At 38.5% G+C, this 13,708-nt stretch overlaps 1 protein-coding gene across 1 annotated transcript in view; it reads left to right on the forward strand.

The window, feature by feature from the left end:
• Positions 1–13,708, forward strand: part of atp2b3b (ATPase plasma membrane Ca2+ transporting 3b) — a gene marked incomplete at its 3' end in the record, with an annotated part of 99,735 nt that overhangs the window by 22,133 nt on the left and 63,894 nt on the right. The window contains 1 exon segment of the mRNA XM_079580777.1: positions 12,723–12,920. Coding sequence (XP_079436903.1) covers positions 12,723–12,920 — 198 coding nt within the window.

Below are 13,708 nucleotides of genomic sequence, written 5' to 3' on the forward strand. Positions count from 1 at the left end.
CAGCGGTTTGTGCCAGTGCGGAGCGTGGGGCCAGTCGTTCTGTCACTGTCAACATGAATGAGAAAATGAAGGTCACATTAGTCTGGAAAGGCGGGGTCGCGGAGGGTTCATTTTTTATCATTGTCACAACACCGAGGGCCGAACCTCATTATTGTAGCTTAAAGTAAAGAACTTTTTTTCTGCAAAGGTCACTGTTTCTGAGGTGGTTTGGCTTCAGGATCCGCCATTATCCTGTTTTACATTTTACACGACCACGTACGACGCTCTGCCAGGAAATGCTTCAAATACTGACACTGTATCTCACAGTTTTACAGTACTTTGAAGGTCCTATATCCTGCAAAATCGACATTTTGGAGCTTTTAGCCATGTTGTTCTGCTATTTCCTTATCAAAAACACCCCCAGAGTGGTTTGTGGCTTCATTCTGTCTTAATTCTATGCTTACGGGTTTGAAAAATACCTCCAGAAAACACTTATATTTATCACAAAAATGAGTGCTCCATAGTGGTAGAGGTACAATATATCATATACATGCCTGTACTTAACTTTGGAATGGCTAAAATAGCAGGATATAGCTCCTTTAACAGGTATTTGGTCCCTTATTAGCATAGTTATATTTCTCAAAATCATCTTGAGGGCCAGAGGTTCTGTGCTGGCGGGCCAGATTTGGCACCCGGGCCCACACGCAAACTCACACGCTAACACACACGCTAAAACACACGCTAAAACACACGCTAACACACATGCTAACACACACACTAACACACATGCTAACACACACGCTAACATGTAAAAAACATAAAATGACAGAAAACACATTTTTCTCATATTTTCAAATCGAGATCTCTACATTTAAAGGGGGGGTATTATGCAAAATGGACTTCTTCAAGCTTTCCATCATGTTATTATGTGATTCCCTCATTAAAAACATGGCTGAAGTGTTGCCTTGGCACATTTTTGTCATTTTATCGTCAATTTTTTATCAAATTTGTGTAATTTTTTTGTCACATTTTTGTCATTTTTTTTGGTCATTTTTTTGTCCTTTTTTTGTCCAATTTTTGTCATTTTTTTGTCATTTTTTTGTTCTTTTTTTGTCAATTTTTGTCACATTTTTGTCACATTTTTGTCACATTTTTGTCACATTTTTGTCACGTTTTTGTCACATTTTTGTCCTTTTTTTGTCCTTTTTTTGTCACATTTTTGTCATTTTTTTGTCACATTTTTGTCATTTTTCTTCCATTTTTTGTCAATTTCTTTCAAGCTTTCCATCATGTTATTCTGTCACTCCCTCATTAAAAACATGCCTGAAGTGTTGCCTTGGCACATTTTTGTCATTTTATCGTCAATTTTTTATCAAATTTGTGTAATTTTTTTGTCACATTTTTGTCATTTTTTTTCATTTTTTTTTTTCATTTTTTTTCATTTTTTTGTCACATTTTTGTCACATTTTTGTCCTTTTTTGGTCATTTTTTTGTTCTTTTTTTGTTCTTTTTTGTTCTTTTTTTGTCAAATTTTTGTCATTTTTTCTTCCATTTTTTGTCAATTTCTTTCAAGCTTTCCATCATGTTATTCAGTCATTCCCTCATTAAAAACATGGCTGAAGTGTTGCCTTGGCACATTTTTGTCATTTTATCGTCAATTTTTTATCAAATTTGTGTAATTTTTTTGTCACATTTTTGTCATTTTTTTTGGTCATTTTTTTGTCCTTTTTTTGTCCAATTTTTGTCATTTTTTTGTCATTTTTTTGTTCTTTTTTTGTCAATTTTTGTCACATTTTTGTCACATTTTTGTCACATTTTTGTCACATTTTTGTCACGTTTTTGTCACATTTTTGTCCTTTTTTTGTCCTTTTTTTTGTCACATTTTTGTCATTTTTTTGTCACATTTTTGTCATTTTTCTTCCATTTTTTGTCAATTTCTTTCAAGCTTTCCATCATGTTATTCTGTCACTCCCTCATTAAAAACATGCCTGAAGTGTTGCCTTGGCACATTTTTGTCATTTTATCGTCAATTTTTTATCAAATTTGTGTAATTTTTTTGTCACATTTTTGTCATTTTTTTTCATTTTTTTTTTTCATTTTTTTTCATTTTTTTGTCACATTTTTGTCACATTTTTGTCCTTTTTTTGTCCTTTTTTGGTCATTTTTTTGTTCTTTTTTTGTTCTTTTTTGTTCTTTTTTTGTCAAATTTTTGTCATTTTTTCTTCCATTTTTTGTCAATTTCTTTCAAGCTTTCCATCATGTTATTCAGTCATTCCCTCATTAAAAACATGGCTGAAGTGTTGCCTTGGCACATTTTTGTAATTTTATCGTCAATTTTTTATCAAATTTGTGTAGTTTTTTTGTCACATTTTTGTAATTTTTTTTGTCCTTTTTTTGTCCAATTTTTTTCATTTTTTTGTTCTTTTTTTGTCAATTTTTGATCACATTTTTGTCACATTTTTGTCACATTTTTTGTCATTTTTTTGTCACATTTTTGTCACATTTTTGTCATTTTTTGGTCACATTTTTGTCACATTTTTGTCACATTTTTGTCATTTTTCTTCCATTTTTTGTCAATTTCTTTCAAGCTTTCCATCATGTTATTCTGTCACTCCCTCATTAAAAACATGCCTGAAGTGTTGCCTTGGCACATTTTTGTCATTTTATCGTCAATTTTTTATCAAATTTGTGTAATTTTTTTGTCACATTTTTGTCATTTTTTTTCATTTTTTTTTTTCATTTTTTTTCATTTTTTTGTCACATTTTTGTCACATTTTTGTCCTTTTTTTGTCCTTTTTTGGTCATTTTTTTGTTCTTTTTTTGTTCTTTTTTGTTCTTTTTTTGTCAAATTTTTGTCATTTTTTCTTCCATTTTTTGTCAATTTCTTTCAAGCTTTCCATCATGTTATTCAGTCATTCCCTCATTAAAAACATGGCTGAAGTGTTGCCTTGGCACATTTTTGTAATTTTATCGTCAATTTTTTATCAAATTTGTGTAGTTTTTTTGTCACATTTTTGTAATTTTTTTTGTCCTTTTTTTGTCCAATTTTTTTCATTTTTTTGTTCTTTTTTTGTCAATTTTTGATCACATTTTTGTCACATTTTTGTCACATTTTTTGTCATTTTTTTGTCACATTTTTGTCATTTTTTTGTCATTTTTTGGTCATATTTTTGTCACATTTTTGTCACATTTTTGTCACATTTTTGTCATTTTTTTGTCACATTTTTGTCACATTTTTGTCCTTTTTTGTCACATTTTTGTCATTTTTTTGTCATTTTTTTGTTCTTTTTTTGTCAAATTTTTGTCATTTTTTCTTCCATTTTTATTCAATTTCTTTCAAGCTTTCCATATTATGTCACTCCCTCATTAAAAACATGCCTGAAGTGTTGCCTTGGCACATTCACGTATTTTTGAGTAATCTGTAAAAACTCTGATGGCGGCCATTTTAGGGATAGGTTTGCCTGAGTCCTCCTAGGAACGCCCCCACCTCCTGGAGACGCCTCCGAGCTTTCGAGTAACACCCCCTCTTTAACTTTCTTCCCTATTCTCCTGCAGCGTCTCACCTTAAAACATTTAGACACCTCATAAAAGTGTATTTTTTTGACCCGGTGGAATCAGGTTCACCCTTATGTCGCCGCTGCTCCGTCCGACACATCACGGCCCGTCCCTGTCCTGCCGCTGTGCCCCTGGGCAGGACACTTAACCCCCGTCCCCGTGCGTCTGTGCATGAATGCGAGCGAGTGGCCCTTTGTGAGCTCCGCGGTAACAAAGCGCCGCGTGAATGCGAGCGTTTAGCCACGGTCGCCCTGAGGCGGACTGACGGGGACATGGCTGACTCAGCAGTTTGGCTCCTCCCACCTGACACTGACTGTCCCCGAAGCGCTCGCTCGGACTCAGATCACGCGGGAACACGGCCGACACTCAGGTCTGATCAGTGTAGCACTTACTGCGGGATTAATCCTGCAGCATTAGTCTGTTCATTCATAATTAATGTGGGCCCGCCCTGTGTCTGGACCAGGCACGAACGACTTAACCCCTTAACTCCCGCCGGAACCGAGCACGTTTTCTCCAGCTTTACCCCAATCCAAAAGCTTCTGGAAAACAGCAACAAAACTGAGACGAAAACAATGATGGAAATGTGACAAAAAAGTGACGAAAAATTGATGAAAAAGTGGCAAAAATGTGACAAAATGTGACAAAAATGTGACTAAAAATTGATGAAGAAATCAACTAAAAATGACAAAAAATTGATTAAAAAAATGACAAAAATGTGACAAAAAAATGACAAAAATGTGAAGAAAAATTGATGAAAAAGTGGCAAAAAACGGAAAAAAATGTGACCAAAAAATGTCAAAAAATTACGAAAAAATGACAAAAATGTGACAAAAAAATGACAAAAATGTGACACAAAAGTGACAAAAATGTGACAAAAAAATGACAAAAATGTGACACAAAAGTGACAAAAATGTGACAAAAAAATGACAAAAATGTGACAAAAAAATGACAAAAATGTGACAAAAAATAGCGAAAAATGTGACAAAAAAATAACAAAAATGTGAAAAAAAATAACAAAAATTTGATTAAAAAAATGACGAAAAAATGACAAAAATGTGACAAAAAATGACAAAAATGTGACAAAAAAATGACGAAAATGTGACAAAAAATTGATGAAAAAGTGGCAAAAAATGTCACAAGAAATTGACAAGAAATTAAATCACAAAAAAATTACTAAAAAATGACAACAATTTTATTTAAAAAATGACGAAAAAATGACAAAAAAAATATTTAAAAAATGTGACAAAAATGTGATAAAAATTTGACAAAAAATGACCAAAAAAAGACAAAAAAGTTACAAAAATGAGTTAAATACCCAACAAAAAAAATGATGAAAAAAAAAAATCTGATGACGTGAGGAAAAAGATCCTCTCGGTTCAGGCGGGAGTTCAGAGGTTAAACAGAACCACAATCGGATCAAAATAAAACTACAATTCCTAGACCTCACAGAATCGCCGTTAGCCCTGAGCCTGTTCTTACGAAGGCGAATCTCCACAAAATGCATAAACTTCAGACTTAGCGTTCACTGCACCGCAAAGGACTCTTTTTTACGCTAATTCATATCAGTCGCAGAACAGTCTCCTCTTCTGACAATGTCCTGTCTTTATGCTGATATTATACAACGACATGTTCTGAAATGACTCTGCATAAACAGTTCATATTTCCGTCGTCTTTCACCTTCTAAACCTCCTTATTATATTGTAAATCTAGCTTTAATCTCAAAAGCACATGTTCCTGACACTGCAGCTCTGCGTTGCTCTCCTCGACATGAACCAGTGAGTCGCTGGAGGATGAGGCTTCGCTCAGACTGGCAGCTTCACGTCTGAGCGAAGCCTCTAAAGCAGCAGTGGCTGAAGGAGCTGAAGGAGCTGAAGGAGCTTTCGCCGCAGACTAAAAGGACTGAGCGAATCGACTGCAGCGCTGGAGGAAGCTGAGCCTGAGCAAACTCCCCGTGGAAGCCGCGAGAGCCGGGGGCCGGGGCCACGTGGCGCCGAAACCAATCCCCGTTTCAGCCTTTGTTTGTTTGGTTGGTTTGGAGCGACGCGTGGGATTGTTGCAGATTCTCCTCCACTCACGCTCACGGAACACATCAGAGCGAGCGGCTGTGGGCTCCACTCTGCGCTGTTATAAAATGTTATTATACACAAGAACACGCCAGTCCTCATGTGAAAGCTAAGAACCTCCAGAGTTCTGCCCCTGAGCATCTTCTCTCCATGGCTGAACAGTTGCTCCTAAACACTGGACAAAAAGCTCTAAAGTCCGGGAAGGTTTAACACAGTGTTTGTCCGTATTTGTCAGAGATGTGGAGAATATCCAAAGACAAGCAGACGTATCTTCCCGGATCAGGACCATTTTTTATCCGGGAATATCTGAATATTTATCCCTGAAAGACACAGAGATATCAGGCACTCGACAAAAATTCAACAAAAATGTGACAAAAACTCAACAAAAATGTGACAAAAACTCAACAAAAAAATGACAAAAAATCTACAAAAAAGTGACAAAAATTCTACAAAAAAATGACAAAAAATCTACAAAAAAGTGACAAAAATTCTACAAAAAAATGACAAAAATTCAACAAAAAAATGACAAAAATTCAACAAAAAAGTGACAAAAATTCTACAAAAAAGTGACAAAAATTCAACAAAAAAATGACAAAAATTCAAGAAAATGTGACAAAAATTCAACAAAAAAAATGAAAAAAATTCAACAAAAAAATGACAAAAAATCAACAAAAAATGACAAAAATTCAACAAAAATGTGACAAAAAATCAACAAAAAATGACTAAAAATCTACAAAAAAATGACAAAAATTCAACAAAAAATGACAAAAATTCAACAAAAATGTGACAAAAACTCAACAAAAATTTGACAAAAACTCAACAAACAAAAGGCCAAAAAAATCAACAAAAAATGACAAAAATTCAACAAAAAAGTGACAAAAAATCAACAAAAATTGACAAAAATTCAACAAAAAAGTGACAAAAATTCAACAAAAAAATGACAAAAAATCAACAAAAAAATGACAAAAAATCAACAAAAATGTGACAAAAATTCAACAAAAATGTGACAAAAACTCAACAAAAAGCCACAAAAAGTAACGAAGAAACAACAAAACTACGACAAAAAATGCGGCGGCTTGACAAAAAGCTACAATCACTTTGTAGGTCTCAGCTTTCAAATGAGGCGTTGACACCGTCGCTCTCCATCCGAGAAGCTTTTAGATTTGGGCAAAGCCGAACTGGAGAAAATTTCCGCTAATTTGGGCCGGGCTGGTCAGAGTCCGGGGCTGTTTTTCAGTCCCAGTCCAGCCCCTGTACACGTGTGTTCTGGCTCAGGTGAGACCCGTGTTACACTGAAGAAACGCACTTTATTCCACCACTAGAAAAAAACAAAGAGAGTTGAGAACTTGACACTGGGCAGGATGGAGGATGAAAAGTCAACAAAAAACACGTCAACAAAGCAACGAAAAGGCCACAAAAACGTGACGGAACCAGAACAAAATATGATAGAAATAATGTGACAAAAATGTGACAAAAACTCAACAAAAAAATGACTAAAAATTTACAAAAAATGACAAAAACTCAACAAAAAAATGACAAAAATTCAACAAAAAAATGACAAAAATTCAACAAAAATGTGACAAAAACTCAACAAAAAATGACAAAAAATCAACAAAAAAGTGACAAAAATTCAACAAAAATTCAACAAAAAAATGACAAAAATTCAACAAAAAATGTGACAAAAAATCAACAAAAAAGTGACAAAAATTCAACAAAAAAATGACAAAAAATGACAAAAAATGACACAAAATCAACCAAAAAATGATAAAAATTCAACAAAAAAATGACAAAAAATCAACAAAAAAATGATAAAAATTCAACAAAAAAATGACAAAAAATTACCAAAAAAATGACAAAAATGTAACAAAAAAATGACAAAAATTCAACAAAAATGTGACAAAAACTCAACAAAAAGCCACAAAAAGTAATGAAGAAACAACAAAACTATGACAAAAAATGCGGCGACTTGACAAACCACCACTAGAAAAAACAAAAGAGAGTTGAGAACTTGACACTGGGCAGGAATCAGTGCAGCGTAATCCTCCCCCCTCTCTCTCTCTCCCCCCTGTCTCTCTCTTTGTATCAGCACTTGTCCTTTTAAGCACAGTGGACAAACAGCGCCTTCTCCAAACAAACAAACTCCCCGGTGCTGACTTTGACACAGGGATACATAATTACTAGGTGTAGATCCTCTGCCGAGAACCACAGCTCTGGTTTCCATCACTGTGGTAAATCGTCTCCTCCGCCGCCGCGTCCTAACGTCGTTGCTTTTGAAGGATCTCTCCGCTCAGATACTTTCTGCCGCGTTGCGACTGTGAAACTTTACAAAAGCTCTGATGTGGAAGAGGAGGAGCCGGCTAAACTAGGGCTATACTGGGTATAAACCAGGGCTAAACTAGGTCTAAACTAGGTCTAAACAAGGGCTAAACAAGGGCTAAACTAGGTCTAAACCAGGGCTATACTGGGTATAAACCAGGGCTAAACTTGGTCTAAACCAGGGCTAAACAAGGTCTAAACCAGGGCTAAACTAGGTCTAAACCAGGGCTAAACTTGGTCTAAACCAGGGCTAAACTAGGTCCTAACGTCGTTGCTTTTGAGGGATCTCTCCGCTCAGATACTTTCTGCCGCGTTGCGACTGTGAAACTTTACAAAAGCTCTGATGTGGAAAAGGAGGAGCCGGCTAAACTAGGGCTATACTGGGTATAAACCAGGGCTAAACTAGGTCTAAACAAGGGCTGTACTGGGTATAAACCAGGGCTAAACTAGGTCTAAACAAGGGCTATACTGGGTATAAACCAGGGCTAAACTAGGTCTAAACTAGGTCTAAACAAGGGCTAAACAAGGGCTAAACTAGGTCTAAACCAGGGCTATACTGGGTATAAACCAGGGCTAAACTTGGTCTAAACCAGGGCTAAACAAGGTCTAAACCAGGGCTAAACTAGGTCTAAACCAGGGCTAAACTAGGTCTAAACCAGGGCTAAACTAGGGCTATACTGGGTATAAACCAGGGCTAAACTAGGTCTAAACCAGGGCTAAACTAGGTCTAAACTAGGTCTAAACAAGGGCTAAACAAGGGCTAAACTAGGACTAAACCAGGGCTATACCAGGTATAAATCAGGGCTAAATCAGGTCTAAACCTGGGCTAAACTAGGTCTAAACAAGGGCTGTACTGGGTATAAATCAGGGCTAAATCAGGTCTAAACCTGGGCTAAACTAGGTCTAAACAAGGGCTGTACTGGGTATAAACCAGGGCTAAACTAGGTCTAAACTAGGTCTAAACAAGGGCTAAACAAGGGCTAAACTAGGTCTAAACCAGGGCTAAACTAGGTCTAAACCAGGGCTATACTGGGTATAAATCAGGGCTAAATCAGGTCTAAACCTGGGCTAAACTAGGTCTAAACAAGGGCTATACTGGGTATAAACCAGGGCTAAACTAGGTCTAAACTAGGTCTAAACAAGGGCTAAACTAGGTCTCAACCAGGACTATACTGGGTATAAACCAAGGCTAAATCAGGTCTAAACCTGGGCTAAACTAGGTCTCAACCAGGACTATACTGGGTATAAACCAGGGCTAAATCAGGTCTAAACCAGGGCTAAACTAGGTCTAAACCAGGGCTAAACTAGGTCTAAACCAGGGCTAAACTAGGTCTAAACCAGGGCTAAACAAGGTCTAAACCAGGGCTAAACTAGGTCTAAACCAGGGCTATACTGGGTATAAACCAGGGCTAAACTTCGGGCTGATCCCAGGTCCTTATAAACATAAATATAAATGCCTTATAATTCACGGTTATGGCTCATACACTCCAGTGTTCTCGCTCCGCTGCCTGAACTTGCTCACACATTTCAACGGCGGAGTGGGTTTGTTTGGGCCGAAATCAGGAGCCTGATTGACCCACGCGTGCGCAGTCGAGACGGGCATTCGGCTTATTCCTGTTTTGACAAAATTTTCTGAAAAGACGATTCGGGTTTAAGTGAAATGGAACATACTGCGGTGAAACGGTTGAGCAAAACATCACTTAATATTGTTGCAATATTGGACACTTGTATCGCAAGTTTCTGCAACATCGTGCAGCCGTGAGCCGTTATTATTAAAGTATAATGCTCTGCTTTAGCGCATGTTCATAGAGCTACACGCTCCTCCTCTAGAGGGCAGTGTAGTGTCCTTCATTTGTCATCGTTTTCATATAAAGCAATCACAGTATGGAATAATCTCCCAAATGAATTAAAAAATCAAACAAGTTAAAGTACTTTTACCGCGGCTGCTGAGAGGCCAAACCTGCAGCACACAGGGGCCGGTTTTAGGTCCGCCATTATTTTATGACAAAATGTAGCTTTTGCTTATTCATTGTGTATTTTAACATGTCTGTAAATAGGAAAGGCGATTGGACTGATGCAGAATGAAATGTAGTGTGATTGGCTGTTAGAAATATGAATGGTCATGCATGTATAGTGTTGTTTATTTCGATGTAACCAAGGATGGAAACGAGCTAATTAGCTATAATCCGGTGCTGCACATCTCTGTCTCTTTGACCTTAATGTCTCTGCACATCGTCCCTTCAGTAAAGTAAAGTATGTTCTGGGTGACGACAGTCCTTTTCCGTCGGTCAGGGATTCTGGGATTTATCTACGCGAGGTCTGAAGGGCGTGATCGACCGGCGGATTAATCAATCTGAAAACGCACGGCCCGTCCAAAGACAATGCATTTCAACCAGCCTGAAAATGACTCAAAGTTGTGAAGTTTGTCCCGAATGATCCGCGATTTCGGAGTCGTTTTAGTCACGCAATGTTACAAATTTGCATCAGTGATTACAGCGGTTTTGGAGATTCGCCTCGAGCAAAGTCAGAGACGCTCGTGCTTTTGAACTGGAACGGCCAGACCGTGACTTTGTGGCTGTGCCTAAAAATATGCCGCGTGAGCTTATCATTACTGAGCTTGAGGATTAGCCTGTTGTGCACGCTTTAGTCTGATGTGGGGGAATCAAACCTGCGACCATCTCACCTTGAGGAAAGATGCTAACCACTCATTCACTCATTCATTCATAGGTTACGGGTCAAGGTCAAGAGAAAATTCAGTGCGTCTTTCAGGGAAGTTTAAAAAAAAGTCTGTCGTCTTGTGAAATAATCTCACGAATTGGGACTGACTTTCCGAATTGGGTCTGGTTTCCCCGGCGTCCCCTCCTGTTTTTTTTGCTGAGCCGCTGCTGCTGCGTGTGAGAGACAGAGGATGGGGGTGAACAGCTTGCCGCATTGTCAAGGGCACATCAAGGGGAGATTGAGAGAGAGAGAGGAGGAGGAGGAGGAGGAGGAGGAGGAGGAGGAGGAGGAGGAGGAGGAGAGGAAGTAAGGAGGGATGGAGAATGAGGGGGAAAAAAAGGGACGCTTTCGAAACCACATCTCCGGGACGAAACCCCGCTCGCTTCAGCCTGAGCCCCGCTGACAGCGCACAGGTCCTCACCGCCGCTTTCTGCCCCTTCATCGTGCCACTTCCTGTAGCGATGTCGGCAACGCGCTCGGGCTAAACGCGCTCGAGAGGCTGACGCTCGCCGCGGGCCAATCGCGGCGCGCCAAACGCCGGTCCCCCCTTTCCCCCGAAAGCCAATGGGAAAAAAGAAACTGATCCAAACCTGAGCGGCTTTGCTGGAGGGTGAGCGGTGACATCGCCTGTTGCCGGGCAGAAACCTGTGGCGGACAGGAAGCGGTGGTTTTCTGGTCTCCATAGAAACTGCATTGCTTACGGGAGAGGGGGACGGAGGGGGGGGGTTTACAGTGAGAGGAGACTGAGAGACTGCGTGAAGGAAAAACTTAGAATAATGTGTTTTATTTCCTGGTGCATTCAATGATAGCAAGGTTTTTAGTGTCTACACTGCAGCTAATGTTTGCTAGCTCTCCTAAAATGGTAGATTTCTGTGGTGAATTGACGGCATCTCTGGAATCGCCCATATATGGTCATGTTTGAAGCCGTTGAGGGGGAAAACAAAGAGGAGAAAAATCGAGAGTTTCTATAATTACCAAGGCCGTGGGAACCCAGGGTGCTGAGGGCGCTGCAGCACCCCCCCCTGGTGGATAGTTTGTGAACTGCAGGCAATAGTAACCCCTTAAACTCCCACCTGAACCGAGCACATTTTCAGTCCAAAAGCTTCTGGAAAAAAGGTGCGAAAATAGCGACAAAACTGAGACGAAAACAAGGATGAAAATGTGAAAAAAGTGAGAAAACATTGACGAAAAAGTGACAAAAAATTGACAAAAAAGTGACAAAAAATTGACGATAAAGTGACAAAAAAGTGATAAGAATTTGACAAATTAATGTGAATAATTTGACAAAAAAGTGACAAAAAAAACGAAAAATTTGACGAAAAAGTGACAAAAATTTGACAAAAAATTTAGAAAAAAATGGACGAAAAAGTGACAAAAAAGTGATAAGAATTTGCCAAAAAAAATGCAAATAATTTGACGAAAAAGTGACACAAATTTGACAAAAAAGTGAGAAAAATTTGATGAAAAATTAAGAAAAAATGGACGAAAAAGTGACAAAAAAGTGATAAGAATTTGCCAAAAAAAATGCAAATAATTTGACGAAAAAGTGACAAAAAAGTCACGAAAATGTGACAAAAATGAGACGACTGCCCAGCAAAAAAAGTGATGAAAAAAAATCTGATGACGTGAGTAAAAAGATCAATTTAATTTTGTAGGTCTTTCAGATGAGGCGTTACACTGGCCTACAGGATTTGGGTAAAGCTGAACTGGAGAAAATGCTCTCGGTTCAGGCGGGAGTTTAAGAGGTTAATAAATGGGATTTATGCACAGAAAAAGTACTTTGGGGGTAAATTTTGTCCCTCAGCGCCCCCTAACTAAAATATCTTGCCACGGCTCTGATAATTCTGATATTAAGTAAAGAAACAAAGGCACGGAGAGGAGCAAACAGCCCATAAATACATAAATAACGGAGAATGCCAACATCATGCTTGGTAAATCAACTTACATAAGGCCCATAGCGCTTTAGAGCAGGGAACCACTCACTCTCTCATTTATACACCAATGTCTGCAGACACTGGAGGAAAGGAGGGCGAGGTGTGTTACTAAAACGTAATAGCGTAAAGTAAACCACTGTTTCCCCGTCTGTCCCAGGCCTGAGCGGAGACCCTGCAGACCTGGACCGGAGGAAACAGACGTACGGTCAGAACTTCATTCCTCCGAAGAAGGCGAAGACGTTCCTGGAGCTGGTGTGGGAGGCTCTTCAGGACGTGACCCTCATCATCCTGGAGATCGCGGCCATCATCTCCCTGGGGCTGTCCTTCTACCAGCCGCCGGGGAAGGACACCGAGGGTGAGGAACAAGGAGAATGGTTAAAACGTTATGTAGCGTGTTTTGAATTCGAAATGGAGTGGAGAAACCGTCATTAGCGTCTTAACTGTTGTAGCTTTAGCTGTTTTGTTTACGTACAAGTTTATTCAGCTGGAACCAGTGGTTTTGATTCATTTTGACGGACAGGGCCTTAAAAAATCCATCATTAATTAATCTCTCTTTATCAGCTTTGGGCAGAATACTTTGAAATTGCATTTACTTACAGAATACTGAATACTTTACTTTAAATGTAACGTATTTCGTTACTTTGTCCAATCTGAGTACTCTATTCTCAATACGTGACTGACGTGACTTAGTGAAATTATATTTATTATGTATATTTAGTATGACAAATGAACTGTAGTTTGATGTTTTACTGCACTATTGACTGTAGGAAAAGGTGAGTATAGATTCTCAATAGTTTTAGGCTGGATTCAAGGTTAAATTACGTTAAAGTACATTCGTTTTCATTATTTGACGTATCCTTCAATGTCTGAGCGAGTTTTAGGTTGAGCAAAACAACCCAAACAATATAAAGTTACATAGAAAGGTCACACAATTCTGGAATCAGTCCTGATCGAGAGTTGTATGACCGTCTCACAGCTGTACGTGTCGCTAACTCCTCTCTACTGTCTTTGCCATCAGGAAAAATGTAGCTAAATGATCTCTCTTGTCTTCAGCGTGTGAAAACAATGCTTCTATCTCCGTTGTCCTGTCTTAAGCATGTGGAAATATGTAGCTAACTCCTCTCTCTCGTCTTTAGCTTGGTG

This window comes from Gobius niger (genome assembly GCF_951799975.1).
Source record: "Gobius niger genome assembly, chromosome: 22".
Lineage (NCBI taxonomy): Eukaryota > Metazoa > Chordata > Actinopteri > Gobiiformes > Gobiidae > Gobius > Gobius niger.